Source organism: Perca flavescens, chromosome 23 (genome assembly GCF_004354835.1).
Source record: "Perca flavescens isolate YP-PL-M2 chromosome 23, PFLA_1.0, whole genome shotgun sequence".
In the NCBI taxonomy this organism is placed as follows: domain Eukaryota; kingdom Metazoa; phylum Chordata; class Actinopteri; order Perciformes; family Percidae; genus Perca; species Perca flavescens.
Window position 1 is genome coordinate 8,262,609 of NC_041353.1, and position 24,220 is coordinate 8,286,828.

The window sequence follows — 24,220 nt, forward strand, 5'->3', positions numbered from 1 at the left end:
CAGAGGGCGACAGAAGAAGCAGCGGCAGCATGGATGAAGAACAGCAGCGTCACCACCACAGAAGAAGCGTGAAATGTGTGATCGTTATGTGTCGGCACCAGTCTGGCTGGTGGTCAGCTGACAGATCCGAGTCTCCTGTGATGTTTACTTTCTTTGTTTAGTGCGTTAAACCTGCGTTTTTTTTGTGTTTTGAATGAATGAAGCGATATGCTTCGATAAGGAGAACCATGGTAGTCGTCAACTCGGTGCTCAAGCTGTTGCAGAGGCAGACGTACACCTGTCTGTCCCATCGCTACGGGCTGTACCTCTGCTTTGGGGGGATCGTCCTCATGATAGTTTCCGCCTTTCAGTTCGGAGAGGTGAGCTTCTTCTGTGTTCTTAACTCCAGTCACTTAATGGCAAACCGATTTGTTTAGCTAACGTTAGTTGCTCGACAGCTGTGAAGCAAACGAGGCACCGTCCCACCAGGTTCCACTCAAAAAATCGGCTCTTTTAAAGCGATCTAGCTCATCAGCAAATCTACGTTTCCTTAGATATTTAATCCAGACGTTATATGATTCTTTAGGGTGTTCATGTTACTTCGGCACTGTAAATACTCACTTAATTTGACCTATGTAAAATAATTGATTCCCATTGGCTTGCTAAGCTCTCCACGTTTTAGCACATTTTTGTTGAGGATGATTTGTGAATATCACCCAAAGCTGTAATGGAATGTGGGATTTTTTTTTTTTATCACATGGTTTGTTGTGATATTTGAATATGTGTTAAATGTAAGCGCTAAAGACCCCCTCAGATATTGTATTAAGTCTTATTGCACAGGGTGTCTACCTGTGCAGAACATGGCTGAACAAGGAGCACTTCCTGTTTTCCAGTGTGGTTTGGTGTGGCCTTGGCTGTGTGGGGATGTAGCAACATTAGCAACTCCTTGTCCTAGAGTGTTGTATCACTGGTGTCCCCTCCTCTCCATACAGGTGGTGGTTGAGTGGAGTCGGGACCGGTATCATGTGCTGTTTGACTCCTACAGAGACAATGTAGGTGGGAAATCATTCCAAAGCAGGTGAGGAAAGGACAGCATGTGTTCACCCTAATGAAGGGTGATTCAAACACATCAACAAACAGCAAAAGAAATCCATGAATTTCACTATTGTGTCACCCCGTCATTATGTCCTGTACTGGACCGTATACACATCATGCCGTCTACAGCTGACCTTGTTATCGTTGCACTTACAGTAACAGTGCAAAATCTTCTTGGGTGGGCTTTAGAAGTAAAACATCTTATCATATTTACGTGAAAATATAAATGAGTGTGCCCACTTTCTCCAAAAGGCTTCCTTCGCACCACACAGGCCTGTTTGTAGCCTTTCCTTGAGATAATATGAAAGAAGGGAGCCGAGGTGTAACCATGCATGAACAGAAACTAACTCTGACTCGGTAGAGGAAAGTGTCAGTGAGTGATGTGAGCGTTTCTTTTTGCAGGCTCTGTCTGCCCATGCCTATTGATGTAGTGTACACATGGGTGAACGGCACAGACATGGCTCTGCTGAAGGAACTGAAGACGGTCAAAGAGCAACTGGAGGAGGAACACAGGGCTCTGAGGTAGCGGTGACTCCACTGTCTCTGCAAATACAGTGGCGCAACGAAGCTTGATGGTTAGGTAGAATGAATGGCACTGCAGTGTGTGTACTGTTTTTATTTTTCTGCAGAAAGTCTTGCCCTGCAGTATATAGTGATATGGTGCAAACACACTCCAGTGCATTCAGTTTTTCCCCTGAATACAGTCAGAATTTGCATACAAGTTGAGCTGTAGCATTATCATTGTTTTACTCTGATTGGCTTGTTCACACATTGCCCCAGAGGAAGAGTGAATCTTAGATCAAAGGGTAGAATAATTCTGAGGAGAAAGTTCCTGTTTTTATAGTCTCTGAACTGTTCTCCTTCTTTCAGCTGGTTGCATGGAAAAAGCATGTTAAAGTAGTGTAGTTATTCTGTTTATTGGACCCTACTGACCTCTGTAAATAATACAGTGCTGTACAGTGTGGCTGTTCTAGTATGTGATGACAATCCTATGAATTCACTGTTTTATGGCACACAGGGAACGCCTGGGGAAAAATGCAAGTGAGACAACTGAAGTGCCAAAAGAGAGGTGAGTCTGAAGATATGTCCATGGTGTGTGATGGGCCTCATAGGTCAAGGGTTGGGCATCGTTTGGATTTTTACGATTCCGACGCCGAACCGGTACTTTTAAAACGATTCTGATTCCTAAACTGAAAATTTTGACATCAAAGAAAGGCTCTTTTCTAGATGTGGTAGCCGTAATATGCTTTTACGTCCGTTTTGGTGAGTCCAGAGGTAAAATATGGCATTTTAAAAGTAGCCTACATTTACGCTAGCTAGCTAATGGTAGACTACAGAGAAAGTGTGATATTTTTACATCCGTTTCGGAGCGATGGAGGGAATATATTTCAGTCGACACATTAAGTGGAACCGAAATGAGGAACCGAAATTTGCGTTCTAATGCGGTTCGATTCCTACCGGTTCCATAGTGGAACCAGGTTACCCAACCCAACATAGGTCACAAAGTTTTATTTATATATATATATATATATATATATATATATATATATATATATATATATATATATATATATATATATATATATATATATATATATATATACATACATACATACATACATACATACATACATACATACATACATACATAAAATATACATAATATACTAGAGTTGCCAGTTTATTTAGTCCATTGAATGTCAATGAAGGTAGGCTAAATAACAGAAACACCTTTCTGTATAGTGCAATCCAGTTCAACAGAACCACAACCAGACTGCATGTTTTAGCTTGCCTAATAAAATGGTAACTCAGTTTATTTATTGTGTAGATAGATAGATAGATAGTAAATTTCCCAGGAAATAAACGGAGAAACAGTTTTTCAGATAAAGTTGCCATTTGAACTGTCTGATTGTGGTTCATTCTGAAAACTAAATCCCTAACAGAAGTCATATGCAAATCCAATATTCCCATAATGAAATCATGCTCATTGATTTACAAACATTGCCCCACAGAGGCAAGAGATATGAAATGGATAGCTACCACTTTATAAAAAGTATTGCAAAATCTATATCGTCCGATTTATAAATCTATAACTTATTAGGTACACTTATACAGCCTAACGCAATCCAGCTCTGCCGCATATTCTACCTTTTTATCAAGCTTACAATGGCCAGTTTTCGTTTAAACGTATGTAAATCTATGTTTTTAGAAGTAATTCTCGGACCCATTGGCACTTCAAACCACTAGGTCATGGCTGTTAAAGACACAAAGGAAAAGCAATGTGAGAATTTGATGTTGAAACAGGAAGTTGGGGTGGGTTAAACCACAAGGAGACAAAAGTAAAGTGTAAAGTGTGTAAAGTGTGTGTGTGTGTGTGTGTGTGTGTGTGTGTGTGTGTGTGTGTGTGTGTGTGTGTGTGTGTGTGTGTGTGTGTGTGTGTGTGTGTGTGTGTGTGTGTGTGTGTGTGTGTGTGTGTGTGTGTGCGCGCACTGACTCAAATGGTCAACTTTGGTGGCAATGGGAATCTTAAAAGCTGACACACAATGTAGACTCGAGTTCTAGCTAGGGATTTTCTGTGTTCACCGCCAAAATGTTAGGTGGGCAAAGGGGCCCCCGTCTCTCTCGTCTGCTCCCTGCCCTCTTTCTGTCATGATTCAAAACGTTTTAACCGCAGACACAAAGGGGGGACTCGATGCAACATTTCCACAAAAGGAAGCTGTTTACTGAACGTGTGAACTTGACTAATTTCACATCTCTGTGCAAAACTACAACGTTAGAGGAGGGGGTTATCTGAGAGTGAGAGCACAAGGTGAAACATTTAAGGATGTTCTTTTTTTTTTTTTTTTAGTGTTAAGCCAGAATGCCTGCTGTCCCACTGCATCATAGCGCCCATGCTGGCCCTGGACCCGGCTCTGCCAGCCAACATCACGCTCAAAGAGCTACCGTCACTCTCGCCGTCCTTCTCCGCTGCCAAAGAGCTGCTGCTGATGAACAAACCCTTCCACCCGTCCACCACCGTCTCTGTCGTTGTCTTCCATTCGCAGGCTGAAGGTAATAACACACAAAAAAATTCCGAAGCATGCGTTTAAAGAGATCAGAAAATGTCCACACCTTTTATTTTTTACAGGCACGTCATTAATAACAGGTTCTTATTTACAATGGCGGCCTGACAAGCGGCAGAGCCACTTAAGGAAAGGGAAAGAGGGCTAGAAAATAAATACATTAGAAATACATACAGTTTCCAGCAACAAACAAGGGCAGTGAGTTTCCAAAGAGAGCAATGAACTAAACCCAACAGGCATATTATCACTGAGGTATGAAAAATGATTTACAATGCAAAAGATGCTATTTGAAGTGCGGTTAATGAATAACATGGGAATGCTGCAGCTGTGGGGAAAATCTGTATCGTCAGTAACTGCAGCAGCATAAATAATGAATGGAGTGAAAATGTGATTTTGTTTTATTTGCATAGGCATTTAAACACATTATCTGCTGCTTAATGCTGAACCCTGTGAGCAGTGTTTAACCTTTTTTTAAAGATTTTTTTTTTTTTTTTTCTTTAATTTTGACAGGAGAGCTTGGTGAGAAAGGGGGGGGGGGGGGAAGACATGCAGGAAATTGTCACAGGGTCGGATTTGAACTCTGGACCTCTGCGTCGAGGCATAAATCTCTCAGTATATGTGCGCCTGCTCAACTACTGAACCAACCCGGCCATGTGTTTAACCATTTTAATGAACTAAAATGTCCAATACACAAAGCCAAAAATAAAATATATATATAAGCATTAGATTTCTGGACTGATGGACCTGCAGATTTTGTTTTGCTCACTATTTATTCATTGTTTTGTTTGTTTTTTACAGCTGATAAAGCCTATACAGATGTGTTAAGGGAAGACCAGAAAGTCTCTGTGTCCAGATGTTACCTGGTGAGTTATACCTATTATTATTATTATTATTATTATTATTATTATTATTATTATTATTATTATATTAACTGTTAAATGCATGTTGAACTGTATTAAAATATATGCCCGATATCCTTGACATATCCTCCTATCCTCTTTTGTACATGTCAATTGCTTGATTACAAGTTTGATCAGTTTAAAAAAAAAAAAGGGAGTAAAATTACCAATTAGTCAAAAAATAAGCATCTTAAACTACCTATGATCGTGGGGATGTGAATGTGGATTAATGTTCTGTTGTTTAAGTACAGACGCTAGCGTACGCTGGTGCAACGTGTCCAATGGTCACTTGTGTCGAACGTTTGTTGAGAAGGAAATGGGAAGGTATGAGTAGAACTGTATTTTATTGATAATGTGGGATTATTAATTATACAGCATTTATTTATTGTGTTGACAATATGGAAGTATCAGTAACGTTGATTGTTTTGTCTTCTGTGTGGACCCCAGGATGAATAGTTCTTACTACGGTAACAACCTAATAGGGATCGTAAATAAAAAATAAATAAAAGAATTGCACAGCCCTAAATCATTTGAATGGTCACAGAATAATAGGCCGAGGTAGGGATGCACCGAATCAAGGATTCGGCCAAATATTGGGCTTTTTGACGGGGTTCGGTGGAATTTTTTCCCACCGAACCCTACACTTGCGCTACGCTGGTCAATGTAATGGCGCCGCCATTGATTACGGGAAGGTGTTTACGTAGGTGGACCGTTCAATGCAGTCGGCTGTGAGAAAGTGGAAATGGAACTCGTGAGCAGAAAAAGTGTTGTCTGGCAGTACTTTCCGTCAAAAGAAGGCGATTCAAGTCCAGCTACGTGTTCAATTTGCAATGCCGATTTGTCTCGTGGTGGCAAGGACCCTAAACAATTCACAACATCGCCGCTGTTAAAACATTTGCGTATGAAGCATCTGAAAGAATATGAGTGGTGCATGAAGGAATCTCCAGACAGCAGCCAGAATGCAGCAACTTCAGGTACGGCAAAGGAAGGACAGAAAAGGATAAAAATACACTGCTGTGGATGTTGTTAACTTCATTCATAATGGACTGAGGATGGGAGTAGGATTCAGTATTCAGATTCGGATTCGGCAGAATCTTAACCAGTAGATTCGGTATTTGGCCAAACCCCAAAAATCGATTCGGTGCATGCCTAGTTTTTTTGGAACATTGACATGTATCTCTTTGTGTGTTTTCTTTTACAGACGACCGATAAAGAGGCTCCGGGTCTGATCCGCATGCAGTCTCTGGCCTACCTCAGCGGCTTCCCGGCTTCCTTTAAAGAAACGGAGCAGCTGAGAGTCAAACTGCCCTCTGTCATAACCAATAAGATCAAACAGGTAAAACAATTTTCTTTATCACAAAGAAGATGGATTCAGTTTGACTTATTACTAGGGATTTCCCGGTCCGAGTCCGTCAGTATCAGCCGATCCGATATTTAGGTTTACCTAAATGTTGATTAAATATCCGACACATTAATATAACAGTTTTAGCTTTCTCATTACTGCCTGAATTTTCACGAGCTACTTGATCCAAATACTGAAAGACTGAAAGAGGAAAAAGGAGGAAAGATGTAAAAGAAGTTGTCGATGGGGAAACTGTGGCAAGTAGTTGCTTATTTAGTTATTCAGAGGAACTGTAAATCTGAAACGCAGTAGAAGTGAGATTCTTGCAGAGACTTTGATCGTATGAATATCCTTTTTTTGTATTTAACATCTACAAGATTCATGCATTGTCTTTTTTTTTTTTTGTATACTTTTATTTTGAAATTATCTTATTTCTCACATCTTCTGCCTTTTGGTAAAGAACTAGAAAATATAAGAATACTTTATTTATTTTTTTTTTCTTCTTTTCATGTTTGTTTTTCTAATATTAACAATTTAAGGATCTTTTTTTCCCCCCAAAATTCAACCTCAGACAAATGTCGAAAATCTACTACATGTAGGATAAGGGGGATATATTGGTTTCAAAACAGCAGGTGGCAGAGTTACACGTTAGCTTTCTTTTATTTATTATAATAATGACTAAGTAGATGCAGAGACTGTGCATCATTTCACCGACGAGATAATAGGCACCTTTAACAGAACTGAACTTTGCCACCAGATGTCACTCTTACAGTGTGCTATCACAGTGCTGAACATGTTGCTTACTATCAATGTATACTGTATTTGTGTGTCTGCACAAATTAAGATATTTTTATACATCACTGCAGCAGCGTAATCTAAGAAAGGGCCAAACACAAATATCTAACTCACCTTGGAGAGGAGGTTGCGGTGTCCTGCTAAATATGGGCTTTTTCTATTTTAAACGGTTATTTTGTGATGCGGATAAAGGCCCTCTGTTTAGCTCGGCGGCTTGTGTATCTAATAATTTTCTCTAATCAGGAGACTGCTTTATATTTTGAGAGCGAGGAATGCCACTAACGAGCGTGGATTACTCTGAAATAATCAAAGAAAACAAAACGGCCTGGAGCTGAGTGACCGTGTCAGACCAGCAGACAGGCAGGACAGGCGCGAGTCAACTCTTTGTCCCGTCTTCCCATGATCTACTCACGTGGCTGATTAGAATGAATGGGTTAGACAACATCTTTTGTAGCTGCCTTTTGTGTATTTGAAATGCAAAACAGAGTTGTTATACAACACTCAGAGGACTCTTCAGAAGCATGAACAATGTATTGTCCTAAAGTCAAAGTCTTAAAAAAAACTCTCCCATTACTGTATCTTAGAAGTGAAACAATAAGTCAATTCATCGATCAGTGAATACATTTTTATGCAAAAATTGTTCTAGCTTCTTAAATGTGAATATTTGCTGATTTTTAGTCTTATAAGAGAGTGAACTGAACATCTGTATGTCTTGGGCTGCAGGTCAGACCAAACATGCAATTTCAAATAGTTCAACTTTGACTACTTACTGACATTTTATAGACCAAATGATCAATTTGAAAAAATATCAGCGTATTAATTGATAATGATAATAACTGTTTGTTGCAGCTAATAGGAATAAGAATATGATCAAAAAGACCGCAGACAAATGTGTAAAAATTTAACTGAACAACTCAAATAAAAATACTGAGGGTGCACAGTTTATTCAAATCTTTATGTAAGTAATTTCATTGTATTTTAATGTTCTTGTCTCCATGGGGTCAGTTTATGAATGGTCCTATCATATTTGTAAGGTTTTGCAAATGCAAATATATCCATAGAAAGTAGGCTTGATAATTCTTTTAACCACTGTTGTAAAGTTGGTTATTGTATGCTAATGTTAGGCATGGAGTATACAAGAATATACAGTCTTTTTTTTTTCCCTTACACCAGGAAACACATAGGGCATAACTGAAGAATCCTAATTAACAATACATTTCTTCCAAAAATGAATGAAGTTTAGACTTTCTTTTTTTTAATGGGTCTTCATCTCAATTGCAAATAGCACTAAAAAGATCTCCAAAACAAACTTGCAGATACCCTGATTCAGACTCACTGTAAACTCTGTGATTTGATGATATGTCAGTTACACATGTCATCACCAAACCCAGTTGTCCCATCATTCCCTGCATTTATCTCCAGGTTTTTGGCCGCGGCGTAGCCTGGTAGTTTCATGTGATAATAGCCGGCGGCATTCGGGCTGTAACCTTAGCTGGCGGTGCGGGGGTTAAGAACAACTGTTTGGAGTGGCGCGGCGCCAGCCAGCACGCTGAAAGGTCACAAGGATTTTACTGACCTTTTCCTGCACTCTTGGACACACCCTGTCATCTCCATACATGCTTATGTATGCCTGGCTTTACCTGGAGTCCAGTTTGTATGTTTTATGAGTGGAACAAGCTGGAAAAGGTGCTGCAGCATTAAAAATGGAGTGTTTGTGGTGGGAGTAGAGATGATGGGACACTGGGAACTGGAGTCGCACAGAGTCCAGGATGGAAAGTGTGTGTGTGTGTGTGTGTGTGTGTGTGTGTGGTGTAAGGTTGGAAGGCTTTTAACTACACGGGCCACCACACAATGCGCAGTTTGGGTTTCAAGGTGTTTCCTAGTGTCGCCGGGCCGATTCTGTGAAAGAGGGATGGTGCGCATAGTGTGGATGGAGAGGTTCAGCAGTGAGAGACGGCGGCGGGTATTTATAGCTGGTGTTAGACCGAGTGCTATAGTGATGAAAGCTGCCCCACAACCGCGATCATCTGCCCCCAGTGTTTGTGTGCAAGCCTGCTGATGTGTTTGCATTAGCGTGTATTCTTATGTTTGCGGTTGTCCACGCGGTGTCTCGTCTCCGCTATGAAGCAAGATTGAAAAGTTTGTATTGCTCAATATGTGCTGTGCCACACTCTCGAGGCTGTGCTAAAAAGGCTTGTGTGCAATATAGAATAATTATTGGAATAAGAGTAAAAAGAAGAAATAGAAAAAGAAGTGTAAAGCATAACAAGTTCCAAATTTATAAAAAATATTTAAAATAAATATAAGAAAATGTATGTGCAGTTGAGCTGTGCATTCTGTTAGATTATAAAACGTACATGTCACTCAGTTCATATGCAAAACGTACTGTGAAACTTTAGACACACTTGAGTGCAAATATGCGATTATTTTTCGTATCAGTTAATCTGATAAATAGATGGTTACACCTATGTCAAAGTAACCTAGTTTGTCTTATTAAGATCTTCATTATAAGCATAATAATGTGACTGAATTGCCATTTCGTTTCACTTCATTGATTCTTTTAATTTGAATTGCCGAACATATCAGATATGTTTTCTGATTCAGATATGTGGGACCGTTGTTTTGTCAGGTCTGTCTGATGCCCCACCACTGCTTTTTTGCTATTTAGTTCTGTTAGTTTGCTTTTTGTGACTCTATAATCTTAGAGAAACATGTAATTGTCAAACAAAGTTCCTTATTGGATGAAAATGTTTCTAAATTGAAACAGATATGTGGGACCAGGCTATTTCAATATGATTTTCATCTACGGTTGACAAGACAGAAGTGTAATATGTGGATGTTCTGGTTGTACACACCGAAAACTAGATGGCCTACGGCTTATTTCAAGACTGAGACCAACCTTATAACAACAGGTGCTGCAGGAGGACGCAGCTTCAGCTCCCATGTAACGGCCTATTGTGCTGCACGCCATTACAACATGTCAATCCACCTGCTTAAACAGATCACTCACCACGAGGATAATTGGTATGCCTAGTGTCAACTCAATTTCTTTCCAGACTAATTACATGTTCTGTTGCCTCTGCAGTGACATACAGGCCACAGTGATCAGTTTATAATATGTGGAGACTAAAACTCACACGAGACATGTTAATACTGTGGTGAGGAGTAACTTTAGCTGCATTCAACTTAAATCAATTTGTGGGCCAGATGTATAAAATCTAAACATTAAAATTCTAAATTATGAAATTGTCCGGATCTTGCCCCCAGGCTGGCAGTTTGAGGCCTTTTGATATAGACAATAAAATGTTGGAGAAATGTCCATCACAATGTCCCCGAGCTGAGGGTAAACGGCCCAGAGACATTCGCTTTACATTGATATAATAAGAACAAAGCAGCAAATCCTCTCATTTGAGAAGCTAGAACCAGAAAATGTTTGAAATATTTTTACTTGGTAACTGATTACTTGTTTTGTCAAGAAGAAATGTTAATTTCAGTTTTAATTTACATTGTGACCTAGTAAACAAATCATGTGCCATGGGGTTATGTATAGAATAGTTTACACATGCAGGCCACCACACGCCTCAGCTTTGTGTCCGTGTGTTAGGGCATTATCAGGACTATAAGGAGAGCTATAATAAAGATGGCAATGTGATCCTGGGGCTTGCTGTCTACTGGCTGCTCCCCGCTGGGTTTATAAGACACAGCTAATCCTCCTCACCTAAAAACAGGAGCAGGGAGAAAAACAAAAGGAGTCGAGGTCATGTGAGATGTTTGGGTTCAGTGTGGGATGATGGGAGTGAGTTGCGGTGAGTCTTTTTCCTGGCAAGCTTAGAGTTTAAAGAGATGAGAGAGGCGAGACAGATTGTTTGAAATGGGAAAGGCCAGGGCTAACACACACACACACACACACACACACACACACACACACACACACACACACACACACACACACACACACACACACACACACACACACACACACAGAGAATCCTCCGATGCCTCGCATAGCTCTCCTGAGATCAGACGGAGAGCCACCTTTTATGACCCGCATGGAGAAGATGAGATCACAGAATTTTCCGAACTCTCACCTCTTTAAAAACTCAAACACACACACACACACACGTCGTTCTGACTGCAGCAGCCCGCAGATGCCCCCCACACAGGCATAATAGCAAAGATTGCTCTATAACTAAAGAGTGCATTACACGCTGCACTGTGGTATGAAAACGGTACACACTTCCTGTCTCCTAAGTGGTCGTGGCCTCGTTTGTAAGCGTAGTGAACGTAATATCTTTTTTTTTTTTTTTTTTTTTTTTTTTGTGCTCACATTAGATATGTTCACAGCCAAAAGCCTTTATCAGCATTATGAATATTAGTTTTGCTAGGGCGTCCGCGAACAGGAGCTTATCTGTGTCGCCAGATCTCACGAGAGTTTCTTGCTGAGACAGAAACCGATCTCGAACAAAGTTAATTTTCTCCTGATGTGTCCGTCTGTGTCAGGTGTCAGAATGTTTGGGAGATATGTGGCTTTTTAAAAAAAAAAAAAAAATGGGTCCAATATTTACTTTGGTGACTATGGGCCAAAAGAATCTGTCATAAAATGTGTTCACGTTCACTTCTCCCGTTGGAATCAACACACACGGGCCCTGCCGCCAGTCTGCTAAAGAGGCGGGGCAGTGGCGATCACCTGGTGAACACAGATACAGGAAATGACTGAGTTGAGGCGTCAGAGGTCACCCGGTCAGTCTTGTCATTTTGATTCCCAGATTTCCAGAAAGCTTCCTGTCCCCATGACAGACTGATAAAGGTCTCTGTCACATGATGAAGGTCTCTGTCACAAGACTTGCTCAACTGGCGCTGAACCACATTGCTGAGCATGGGACTTTAACTCTGAGAAATTGCTGTTTAAGATGTTCCCACTGTGTTTTGTGGTGATTCAACTTGGAGGGACACTCCTCTGATTTTACATTTCACAGTGAAGTTACTAGACACAGACTCTGGAGGGATCTTTTGAGTTTGGAAACAATATTTAACTAAAAGCAGTCTGGTTCATACTCAAAGTCAAAAGTAGTACTTTGAAATTCTCATATGTCAGTGGAGGGCAATAACTGAACCACTTGAACTTGTTATTCTTCTGCACTGTAAACTAATAACTGAGTCTGCAGCCATGCTAGGGGCCCTTTGAACTGTACATTGGTGCTTTGTGCTAAATGCTAACATGTCACAATGGCAATGCTAACATGCTGATGTTTAGCAGGTAATATTCACCACTTTCAAAGTATGTTAGCATGCTAGCATTTGCTAAGCAGTAAGTTTAGAGGTATCTGGTAAATGGACAAAAGTATTTTTTTACCAAAGTATTTTTAACCATTCTTGTTATTTAGTCTGCATCTAATAAGTCCCTCTACTTTATTAGAATGCAATTACAAATCACTGGAGTACTCTTTCAAGCAATCAACACCTTACTGTTTATATGTTTATTTGTCCCTCAGTTTGAGTTATACTCTGAGGCCAGCATCGTCCTGCTCCACCTGAAAAGCCCGCAGGATTTCACTGATCTGACCCAGCAGGCTAAAAAGAACCTGACCCTGGATGGAAAAGAGTTAACCATCAGCCCTGGCTACTTGTTCTGGGACCTCACTGCCATCTCACAGGTACGACCGGTTCTTCCTGAAACCCTGTTACCTGTTCATAATGAGCAGTAATAACCCCTGAGATTAGCTTTAGCGCGTAACTTTTTGATATTAATGAACGTCCATTACATTCAAGCCATTGCCAAATGAGTTGATACAAAGCTAACAAGACCTTCTCTGTATTTCTCAGTATGGCTATGTTCAGAAGATTTTGTTGTCCGGCGACTTTCGCACGCAGAAACTCGAGTGAAGATAATGACCTCTTCTGTAGAGTCCATCTTTTTTTCTTTTTTAATCCTCCCTGTCCTCCTTGGCTACTAGCAATTGCGTGGAAGAGGGGTGGGGAGCATGCGCAATCACGTAGGGCTTTTTATCACATGGATGCGCCGACAGTGTTGCTGTCATTACTTGGAATTCCTCATGGGAGAGACAGAAACTACACACTATAGCTTTAAGGCTACATATTTATTTTTCCTTTCCAGTCCAAACAGGATGAAGATGTTTCAGCCAGCAGATTCGAGGACAACGAGGAGCTCCGCTATTCGCTGCGCTCTGTGGAGAGACATGCCCCCTGGGTGCGACACATCTTCATAGTTACTAACGGGCAGATTCCCTCCTGGCTTAACCTGGATAACCCCAGAGTTACAGTTGTCACACATCAGGTAAATTATAAGGCTCGACCTCTCCCACACTGCACTGCACTCTTATACAGGGATGGGTGGCGAGCCTTTTTTTTACGGACTCCTAACCCTATGCAATGTCTTAAAAAGCAAACAGAAAACCACCAACTTTTTAAATAGGAAAGATTCCGGCCTGAACACCCCTGCTAAAAACTAATGGTTAAATTGGACTGATTATGTTTATATTAACAAGCTTAATCTAGCACATACAATTATGGATTTATACAGTGAAATCAGCAAACTAATTTCCTGAAATCTCTTTTCGCGGCACTTAGATAAACTATGCTTTGTATCTGTTGGAAATTGCATGTTTAGTTTCAATACTAAATTAATGTAAATATGTTTTCTTTGACTTTCAGGATATCTTCCTGAACGACAGCCACCTTCCCACTTTCAGCTCCCCTGCCATAGAGACCCACATGCACCGCATCCCAGGGCTCTCCCAAAAGTTCATTTACCTCAATGATGATGTGATGTTTGGCAGAGATGTCTGGCCGGACGACTTCTACAGTCACTCAAAAGGACAGAAGGTGTGAATGCAACATGACAAAGTGCTCATTTTGAAATGTGTGCTGCAGTTTGCTGAATAAATACAGTGTACAGACTTCCAAGCAAAATTGAGATGGCTTATTTTTTTGACTACACACTGGCCTGTAATCTTTTCTTTCCTCACCTCCCTGCAGGTGTATCTCACCTGGCCTGTCCCCAACTGTGCTGAGGGCTGCCCAGGATCTTGGATCAAAGATGGGTACTGTGACAAAGCCTGCAACAACTCTGCCTGTGACTGGGATGGAGGAGACTGCCTCGGTAAGGGGATCAACTCTACCATCTCTCCTGTGTAAACGAGCTAATTGGTTTCATTCATGTCTAATAAGTTGTCCCTTTTCTCTGACAGGTGCAGCGGGGAGCAGTCGGTTTGTGGCTGGGGTCGGTGGTGGCGGGCCCGGAGCTGCTGCGCAGATGTGGCAGTTTGCAGGTGGCCTCGGAGGTCTAGGGGGGACGTCGTACTGTAATCAAGGCTGTGCCAACTCCTGGCTGGCAGACAAGTTCTGTGACCAGGCCTGCAATGTTCTCTCTTGTGGTTTTGATGTGGGAGACTGTGGCCAAGGTGAGTTAAATCCAAACTCAAACTATGTTAATAAAAAGACCAACAAGAAAGGCCAAAAAAGTAGGCCTGCACGATATTTTGACTGTTATTGCAATATGATTCGCAATATTGCAAGGAATGATCATTTTTGCATCATTATTCTACTTTTCATTGAAAAATATTAAAATAAAACAAATTATTATACTGTAGTGTGATTTTTCTTAAAGGGTAACTACCGTTTGTTTGAACCGGGACCTGGACCCTATTTTCCTATGTGTTTGTGTCTAAGTGACTGGGGGGAACAACAATCTTTGACACTGATCCAGTATTAAGCGCGATCGCTACAGTTGGCAGCGGCGAAACAAGCTACAATGCTCGTTTTGCCACTGACCGGCTCAGATTAATATTCGAAGTGTCTGACAACATTATGGAAAGGATCCCTTCAGAGATAGACCTTTAAAACGTCTTTGAGACCTTTGTGTTTAACCAGAAACGGCTCTGAAGTCGCTAGCACTAAACCCACCAGACTCCATTTAAAAACGCAATACGTTTAGCGTGTACATAATAGTATAGAGCCAACATATTTTCACATGGAAATCGGTAAACTATGTGTTTATTTCAACCAAAACTAGCGAGTCTGGTGGGTTTAGTGAACGCAATTTTCGGGGATATTTCTTTGTTTAAAAAAAGGATCTTACAGAAAGGTCAACCTCCTTAGTAATCCTTTCCATAATGTTGTCAGACACTAGAAAATTAATCTGAGACAGTCAGTGGCAAAACGAGCACTTTTGTGAAGGTAAATAGAAACTGGACAATTTCCCTATTAACTTACATTGTAGCTTGTTTCGCCGCTGCCGACTGTAGCGATCTCGCTTAATACTGGGCCAAAGTCAAAGATTGTTGTTCCCATCAGTCACTTAGACACAAAAACATGGGAACAAAGGGTCCAGGTTGAAAAAACGGTAGTTGCTCTTTAAGATTGTAGGATACGATTTGTGGGCTGGGAAGTCTTTGCAGCACTACAATATTAATTCAGAATTGTTTGATACATATTTTGCCTTTAACAAATATGCAATTTGGATATTGCAATCCATATTGCGATTTCAATAAAATTGTGATTAATTGTGCAGCCCTGCCAAAAAGAAGGAAGCTTTGAGAGTATTTTGGGACAGACTATTGCAATTTTTGTTTTGGTCTTATCATGGGATTTGCTGCTTGTAACTAAAATCTAGAATACCGCCAGCCTTATCCTTTTTAAATGCATTCATTTCTGTTGTAGAGCACTTTGGCGAGCTGCACCACGTGACCCTGCTGAGGGATCAGAGTCTGTACACCCTCCCAGTAGGTGAAACCAGGCCATATTTCAGCTTCGACGGACTGGCTCGCAGAGTCTCCGAGGCCCACGTCAGCGACAACCCGGCGCTTCGCCACACCTCCGTCGCCAACAAGTGGAAGACCATTCACCTGCTGCTCCATCCGGGCCACAACGCCACCCAGATCCAGTACAATCTCACTTTCCAGAGAGAAGACCAAACCGAGTTCATAATGAGCTTCAGCGTAGCGGTCGACACACGCGAGGTGCCCCAGGCTAATGTGTCCCAGTCTGCTAGCAAAGACGCCAGCAAAGAGCCGAAGCCGACCCCGACACCAGAGCCGCCGGTCCCATTGTCAGACGTTCCTGAGGACAAACGGGGCCCTAATATCCAGAAGAGGCCGCCTGGTGAACTTCAGGTTGTCATAGAAGTGCCTTCACTTAATGTGTCCCTTCTACCAGCCGCTGTGCAAAGTGAGCTGCAAAGGCTGGAGGAGAAGCTTCTGATCGGTGACATCACCATGAAGGGCTATAACTTCACAAAGGCTGAACTTCTAAAACCTTACGCGACACTGGCTCAAAAGCAGCAGGTTGTCAGTTCACATCTGGCTAATGAGGGGGCAGCCAAGGGCCAGGGAAAGCCCTACAAAGACTTGGAGGGAGAGCAGTTGGAAGGGAAAGCCCCCGTGGAAGAGAAAGCTGGAAATATCGTTCAGGAAAATCCAAACTCAAAAGAAGAAATGTCCAAGTCCAAATGGAAAGACACGGCTGTGCAGGAAAAACCTGTCACTCCTCTAATCCCAGTCCACATCGATGATAAGCACGAGAAAGACTTTGTAACTCCCAAACATTACAATTTGAATGCTGCGATCGAGAGGCCCATGACTTCCAAACTGCTGAGCAGCATTTCCAAAACCAAGAGCGCCAAGAGTCAGGCAGAGGCAGCAGACGCCGCAGGACCAGCTCCAGTCGGGAGGAGACTCCAACACTTCATCTCCGCAGACAGAGGCTTCCTGCCGTGGGAGAGGAGGAAATACTTCCAGGAAGTGCTTGAGGTAAGAAGGGGGGCCGACAACTTCTACTTTTCTAGTCGCGCATTTCGGTTTCTTAAATGTCCCATGACATGCTGCTTTTTGGATGCTTTTATATAGGCCTTAGTGGTCCCCTAATACTGGATCTGAAGTCTCTTTCCGAAATTCAGCCTTGGTGCAGAATTACAGCCACTAGAGCTAGTCCCACAATGAGCTTTCCTTAGGATGTGCCATTTCTGTAGCTATTGAGGAGGAGAAAGAGGGGGGGGCAAGGTGAAGGGTGGGGGTGTGGCATTGACAAACTGCCACTTTGCTCGTTTGAAAGCCATGATGTCTCTCTCTCATGGGTGGGCCAAATTCTCTGGGTGGGCAAAGCAGAGAAAGGGGAGGTAACCTTGCTCCTTATGACCTCATAAGGAGAAGATTCCAGATCGGCCCATCTGAGCTTTCATTTTCTCAAAGGCAGAGCAGGATACCCAGGGCTCAGTTTACACCTATCGCCATTTCTAGCCACTGGGGGACCATAGGCAGGCTGGGGGAACTCATATTAATGTTAAAAAACCTCATAAAGTGAAAATGTCATGCCATGGGACCTTTTTAAACTACTAATCTTGCTGTGTTGACTCTACAGGAAGAAGAACGTCTGCAGAGAGAGTTGTCGTATGAGACTGACGGTGGCGCCACTGGCCGAAGGCTGCAGGACACTTTTGCTGACTCGCTGCGCTACGTCAACAAGCTGCTCAACGGCGAGTTTGGATTCACGTCGCGCAAAGTACCTGCACACATGCCTCACATGATCGACCGTCTCATCATGCAGGAGCTGCAGGACACGTGAGTGTGCTACAGATTGTGTTGTTTTTTTTTTTTTGTTTTTTTTTAGGTATTCCTGAAGAGGCGACATTTCAAACTGCTCCGTGCTCTTTTCTTCAGATTCCCACAGGAGTTTGACAAGACATCAGGCCATCGTGTTCGTCACCCAGAGGACATGCAGTTTGCCTTTTCGTACTTCTACTTTCTGATGAGTGCTCAGCAGCAGCTCAACGTGTCCGAGGTGTTTGACCAGATCGACACCGACCACTCAGGCGTCCTGTCCGACCGGGAGATTCGAACCCTCGCTACAAGGATCCACGAGCTGCCCCTCAGCCTCCAGGTCGGTCCTCGCTTCGATATATCTTCTCTCCCTGACATAACTCTGATCCTCCACCGGGCACGTCTGTGCTGCGTTCCGGCTGCGTTTCCAATTTTGCTCCGTCTCCGCCACGCGCCATACCACACCGGGAGCGTCCCGGAAGCGGAGCGTCTTTGCTGCCCGACTCGCAGATTATATTGTCTCTACAAGTCCTTTACAGAACAATCCGTGTTTATTAAGCTAGTATCTACCTTCCACTCCAAGTACTCCTGCAATGAAACTCCATGACTTCTCTTTTCTGTGATGTCATATTATGTTTTTCAATCTCCAAGATGAGTCTCCCGTTGTCCGCGGTGTTGTAAAGGAGACATAAACGATATTTGGGGGGTGTCTTTTAGTGAATTGACTGGAGAGTCTCGCTGTTTCACTTCCTGCACGGCTGTCTGAACGGCCCGCGTGAAAATAGACCTGCCGCGTATCTTTAGCGGAGCGGAGAGCTGCTTCACGCACACTTCTGGGACGCGCTGTGGCGCGGCTGGTGGAATATCGAGCATTGACTTGAATGGCAGCGATTGCTCGCGGGAAAATAGGGGTAAGGCTTTGAGACTTGTCAGATACTAGATTACAATATTTCTTGCGGTTTAGGACCTGACCGGCCTGGAGCAGATGTTTATAAACTGCTCTAAGACTCTCCCGACTAACCTGACCCAGCTCCACCTGGTGAACCCAACTCAGGAGGCCTACTACGACCCCAGCATGGTGAGCCATACTTGAGTTTTATAGCATGTTTCCTGTTAAAACACTTGCATATGAAAAGTTTTTGAAAGACATTTTATGCCTTATTTGACTGATATTCTGTACTTTTTTTCAATCCACAGCCTCCTGTCACAAAAGGCCTTGTCCTCCACTGCAAGCCCATCACAGAACGCATCCAGAAAGCCTTCAGAGACCAGAATAAGTACAAGTGAGATCTTTAAGTGCCATTATTCCGTCTGAAAATGTATTAAAATTCAGATAGCTTTACGGTTGCTGCTGCTAACATGTGCTCTGTTGGACAGGTTTGAGATCATGGGAGAGGAGGAGATAGCTTTCAAGATGGTGCGGACAAATGTGTCCCATGTGGTGGGCCAGTTAGATGACATTAGGAAGAATCCCAGGTGGGAAAGACTGTAAAATGTGGTGCAACCCAAGTTCACCTCTTTACCGTACTGGCTGTTAAACTGTACTAACATCGGCGTTTTCCTGAATCCCTAACAGGAAGTTTATCTGTCTGAATGATAACATCGACCACAGCCATAAGGACGCTGCCACGGTGAAAGCTGTGCTGAGAGATTTTTATGAGTCCATGTTCCCGCTGCCGTCCCAGTTTGAACTGCCAAGAGAGTATCGCAACAGATTCCTGCATATGGAAGAGCTCCAGGAATGGTAGGATGTGAAGTTTAGAGACAATTAAGATCAGTTGAAATTTGAGCGAAAGTTGCTACTGAGGCTGCAACTATTATTAGCCCCGATAGCAATGTACTGTGTGTTTAGTGCTAATTAACAAACGTTAGCATGGTGAACATAGTAAACATTCTGCCTGCTAAACATCAGCATGTTAGCATTGTCATTGTGAGCATGTTAGCATTCAGCTCAAAGCATCGCTGTGCCTAGTACAGCCTAGGGCTGAAGGAAAAAAATCTAATTGCGATTTTTCTGCCAGATATTACGATTCGATTTGCAAATATTCTTTTACATTTATTTTTTATTTTTGTAAGTTTTAGTCATTGAGCATTATAACATGAGACACCATCAAAACTGCTCCATATTCTTATGTTGAGAACTATGTTCTTTAGCATGAGAACATAGATATAAATTGCCAGAAGTAAATGTTTTTCTTTTAATAAGCATGGAACATTGAGCAGCCAAACACAGAACATTTATCACAAAAGCTAAAGTAATAATAATAATAATAATAATAATAATAATAATAATAATAATAATAATAATAAAAAAAAACCCAATTCCAATAAAAAAAACAATCAGTACTTTTCTGTAAACTGACATTTATGATGTGCCTCAGTTTTTACCTTCATGTTAAATAAAGTAATAAAAAATAAATTAAAAACTCCATGGAAAATTGGACATTTCTGGAAAAAAATCTGTGATATGTAACATTATTCCAGCATTTAACTTACAGTAAATACAGTAAATCGCCTAAAATAATAAAAAAGGAATACAAAATGTTAAAAACCAAACATTTAACTAAATATTGCACACTCGATTAATCACGGTCTTCACGATTAGCTAATTGCAGTCTTTCAAATCTCGATTTCGATATGAAAACGATTAATCTCTCAGCCCTAGTGAAGCTAGGCTGTTTTTACTGGCAGTATTTTTTTGATTAATCAATTAATAGTTTATAAAATAGCAAAAATAATGCCCATCACAAGTTCCCCGAGACCAAGGGGACATCTTCAGCATGCTTATTTTGTCCGACCAACAGTCCAAAAACCCAAAGCGATTCAGTTTACAATGATATAAAACAGAGAAAAGCTGTAAATCCTAACCCTGAAGAACCATTTCTGCTTGATAAGTGACTTGAACAATTTGTAGGTCATCAGTATTGATCCCTGTTCATTTTCTGTCGATGAGTCAAGTCGTTTTATAAATCAATTGCAGACAGTACAGATCTAATGATTGAAAATGACAAATGCCAGCACTGTACCAGAGTCCTTGTTGCACGTGACCTGGGAATCTATCAAGCCCCCGAACAGCCTGAGATAAGAATTTGTGGCTGTCACCACACGGGGCCGAGTGTTGCCAGGTTGGAGCAGTGGGAATCCCTCAGGGGCTTTAGAGGGGTTTTGTCAACGATCCAGCCTCACATAGAGGCTTTAAAATTAGACCAAGGCGCTTCAGATCAGTCGCTAGCTGTAAGATACTTGCAAGATCATCACACAGCTGAGCCTCCCGTCTCCACCCTTGACTCCCAGCCCCCAATTCTGTCTTTGAGTTAGTGAAATAGCGGGAAGATGGCGTTGGGTGATGTCACCTTGTCACCCTGTTACCCTGCCGCCCTCTGCATACTGTATGTTTCCTTCTTGTTACATCACAGCATAAATAGCCTCCCCTCCAGTGCCAAATTTAGTTTCTGCACCAGCTGCTGTCTGATGGAGTAACAAAAGTTTTCAGTTTCTTTATTTAAAACTAACTGAAATGTGTGTGTGTGTTTTTTTTTTTTTTCCCCAGGAGAGTGTATCGGGACAAGCTGAAGTTCTGGACGCACTGTGTCCTCGTGACACTAGTCGTCTTCACCATCATGTCCTTCTTTGCCGAACAGGTAGTGTGTCCGTCTCGGACCACACACCGTTTTTATTTACACATTCAGATGTAGACACACAGGACATTCACTCACAGACACACCTCTCCGTTTCCATGATTCACACTTGAGCTATGATTCAGGCATTCCCTACCAAAGTTCCACTCGGCGGCGCATCCGTCTCATGTGTCGTGCCAGTATTACCGCCTGAGCCAGGACCTGACTTTACACAAATGATGCCGAGCAGTCCTCTGCGAAACGCAAGGCTTGTCTATCTTTGCTGACTTGGATCAGACAGTACTTGTGTTTGCTTTAACCTTTTTGTTGCCAGATAAGTGGGATTTCTCGCTGGCAGAACTTTATAGCGAAAGAATTAAATCAGGATAGTGGTTTTGGACACTATTCCTGTCAAATTTCTTCCCATCTGGTACTTGAATGAGATTAAAACAAATGCCAGGAAATGTTTAACAAATCCTACTCTGCCACGGTTTGACATTGAGCTGTTTTCAGGTGCTTCCCTAATCCAAAGGTTTCCAGTTTCTCCTCAGTAAACCTAAAGAAAGTTTAGTAGTTGCAGTGACCTTAGGAGAATTTCCCCCATAGCAACCCGTGGGACCAGTGAACCCAGTTAAGAATGTGTCCGACTTGTCCAGTGTTTCCGTCAGCGCACACACAAACAGACTTTTGATGTCTTTTTGGCACCAGGTGAGCCCGGCTGTATTGCTCTTCAAGGTATTAAGATGGAGACATTTGAGTCAGCTTTGCAGAGTTTAGATTAGAGAGATCAAAAGTGTCTTCTCTCCAGAGGGAGGTGGTCTTACTCTGCCGTCCTACTTCTAAGGTTATCTTTGCTTTCTTGGGTTACAAAAGGTCTGACGGGAATTTGGTGTCAAAGTCCGTTTGAGTAACCAAATCTTGATCATCTGAGTAGTTCAACATTTTGGTAAATAGGTTTATTTGACAACGTTGATACCATTTACACAGAGTCTCGGGAGCAGGTTATGTTGGATATTAGAGATCAACCGGTGTAAAAGCACAGCCTACTGACCAATCAATACTCTTGCACATCAATACACATTTAGAGACCAACAACCCCCCGTTAACATTCCGTGATGGGTATTTTTATGAAAGATATATATTTTCAGCGGAGGGAGGTTTGCAGTTGTGCCATACTCTTTGCGTTTTCGGATGATGGAACCGTGCTCCGTGAGATGTTCAAAGCTTGGGATATTTATTTTTTTCTAACTTAACCCTGCTTTAAACTTCTCCACAACTTTACCCCTGACCTGTCTGGTATGTTCCTTGGGCTTCATGATGCTGTTTGTTCACTAATGTTCACTCTCACAAACCACTGAGGCCTTCACAGAACAGCTGTATTTATACTGAGATTAGATTACACACATTTGGACTCTATTTTCTAATTAGGTGACTTCTGAAGCCAATTGGTTGCAATGGATTTTATTTAGGGTTATCAGAGTAAAGGGGGCTAAATACTTTTGCACGCCACACTTTTCAGTTTTTTTATTTGTAAAAACAAATGTTCAACCGTGTATCATTTTCCTTCTACTTCACAATAATGCACCACTTTGTGTTGGTATATCACATAAAATCCCAAATGAAATACATTTACATTTATGGTTGTAATGTAAGAAAATGTGGAAAAGTTCAAGGGGTGTGAATAAGCCTCTGTATCTGTCCGTTAAATATGATGCTACACTTCACGCATGGTTAGCTTAGCATAAAGACTGCAAAGGGGGGGGGGGGAACTGCTAACCTGGCTCTGTCTGAAGGGAAATAAATCTAAATGTGTCTGTTTAATTTGTACAAAAAACAAAGTGAAAAATGTTTGGTTATGTGCCGGTGTTGCACAGTATTCTATGACAGGGTCATTTCTTGGCTCTCAGAAAGTGAATAAGCTAAGTGTATTTCCCAAAATGTTGAACAACAGCTTGAGGTGTCAACATCCCCACCCTTCTATTCTCTGATGAGTCATCCTCTTGCTCTTCCTCTTTCCAGTTGCATGCTGTTTCTAACTATGCCATTTTCCCACTTCCCTCTCCTTGCAGCTGATCCTGCTGAAGCGAAAGCTGTTCCCGAGACGCAGGGTGAACACGGACAGCAACCCTGAGCGGGTGTGAAAGAAAGCTGGTCTTCCCTCTCCTCTCTGCACTTCAGCAACCTCCACCCTTTCTCTCCTGCTCAGTAGAGAGGATTCAGACCGGGGGACTGGGTGGAAACGGGAATCTGAAGTCCTCTGTGCTCGTGTTGCATCGGCACAGACACAGGATAGAGACTCATGTGAAATGGTGATGAAACATTTTTCATAAGATGATGGATGGGGCTGGCCGGTGAAAGGAATGGCAGCAGGAAGAAGAAGCCTGTAATTCTTCGATTCCTCGACTGGGGGCATCTGAGACTTTTGCACATACGCAAACAAACACTCCCTCCATACTGCACCACCCTCACCATGTCATTGATTGATGTGCTGTTAAAGTGTAAAGCATTTGGCAGCAGCACGCCGTGTGTGTGTGTGTGTGTGTGTGTGTGTGTGTGTGTGTGTGTGTGTGTGTGTGTGTGTGTGTGTGTGTGTGTGTGTGTGTGTGTGTGTGTGTGTGTGTGTGTGTGTGTGTGTGTGTGTGTGTGTGTGTGTGTGTGTGTGTGTGTGTGTGTGTGTGTGTGTGTGTGTGTCAAACTGTTTAGCAGATTAATCGATCTGTAATTCATTTGTTAATCAATTAATTGTTTGATTCAAATTAGCGGTTACCAGCTTCATTCATGTGAGTATTTCCACTCTTTTATATCCTCAAAAGTTGATTTATCTTTGGGTTTTGGACTGTTGGTAAAACAAAAAATTTATTTGCAAAAAATACAATTT

The 24,220-nt window shown here is 42.1% G+C and overlaps 1 protein-coding gene across 1 annotated transcript; it reads left to right on the top strand.

The window, feature by feature from the left end:
* gnptab (N-acetylglucosamine-1-phosphate transferase subunits alpha and beta) lies at positions 1-23,929 on the top strand. The gene is made up of 21 exons (XM_028570315.1): positions 1-359; positions 972-1,057; positions 1,477-1,596; positions 2,093-2,143; positions 3,923-4,125; positions 4,935-4,999; positions 6,237-6,371; positions 12,665-12,826; positions 13,288-13,467; positions 13,845-14,015; positions 14,169-14,292; positions 14,381-14,593; positions 15,852-16,939; positions 17,547-17,746; positions 17,846-18,065; positions 18,690-18,803; positions 18,923-19,008; positions 19,103-19,201; positions 19,302-19,469; positions 21,276-21,366; positions 23,412-23,929. Exons 1-21 carry the CDS (start codon positions 198-200, stop codon positions 23,481-23,483), a joined length of 3,810 nt encoding a protein of 1,269 aa, XP_028426116.1. The 5' UTR covers positions 1-197; the 3' UTR covers positions 23,484-23,929.
* The last annotated feature ends 291 nt before the right edge of the window (positions 23,930-24,220 follow it).

Bases quoted from the DNA above. Each gene is read 5' to 3' on its own strand.
- gnptab (XM_028570315.1), top strand. From the start codon at position 198: ATGAAGCGATATGCTTCGATAAGGAGAACCATGGTAGTCGTCAACTCG. The intron at 1,597-2,092 runs GTAGCGGTGACT...TATGGCACACAG, and splicing joins GAGGAACACAGGGCTCTGAG to GGAACGCCTGGGGAAAAATG. The intron at 19,470-21,275 runs GTAGGATGTGAA...TTTTTTCCCCAG, and splicing joins ATGGAAGAGCTCCAGGAATG to GAGAGTGTATCGGGACAAGC.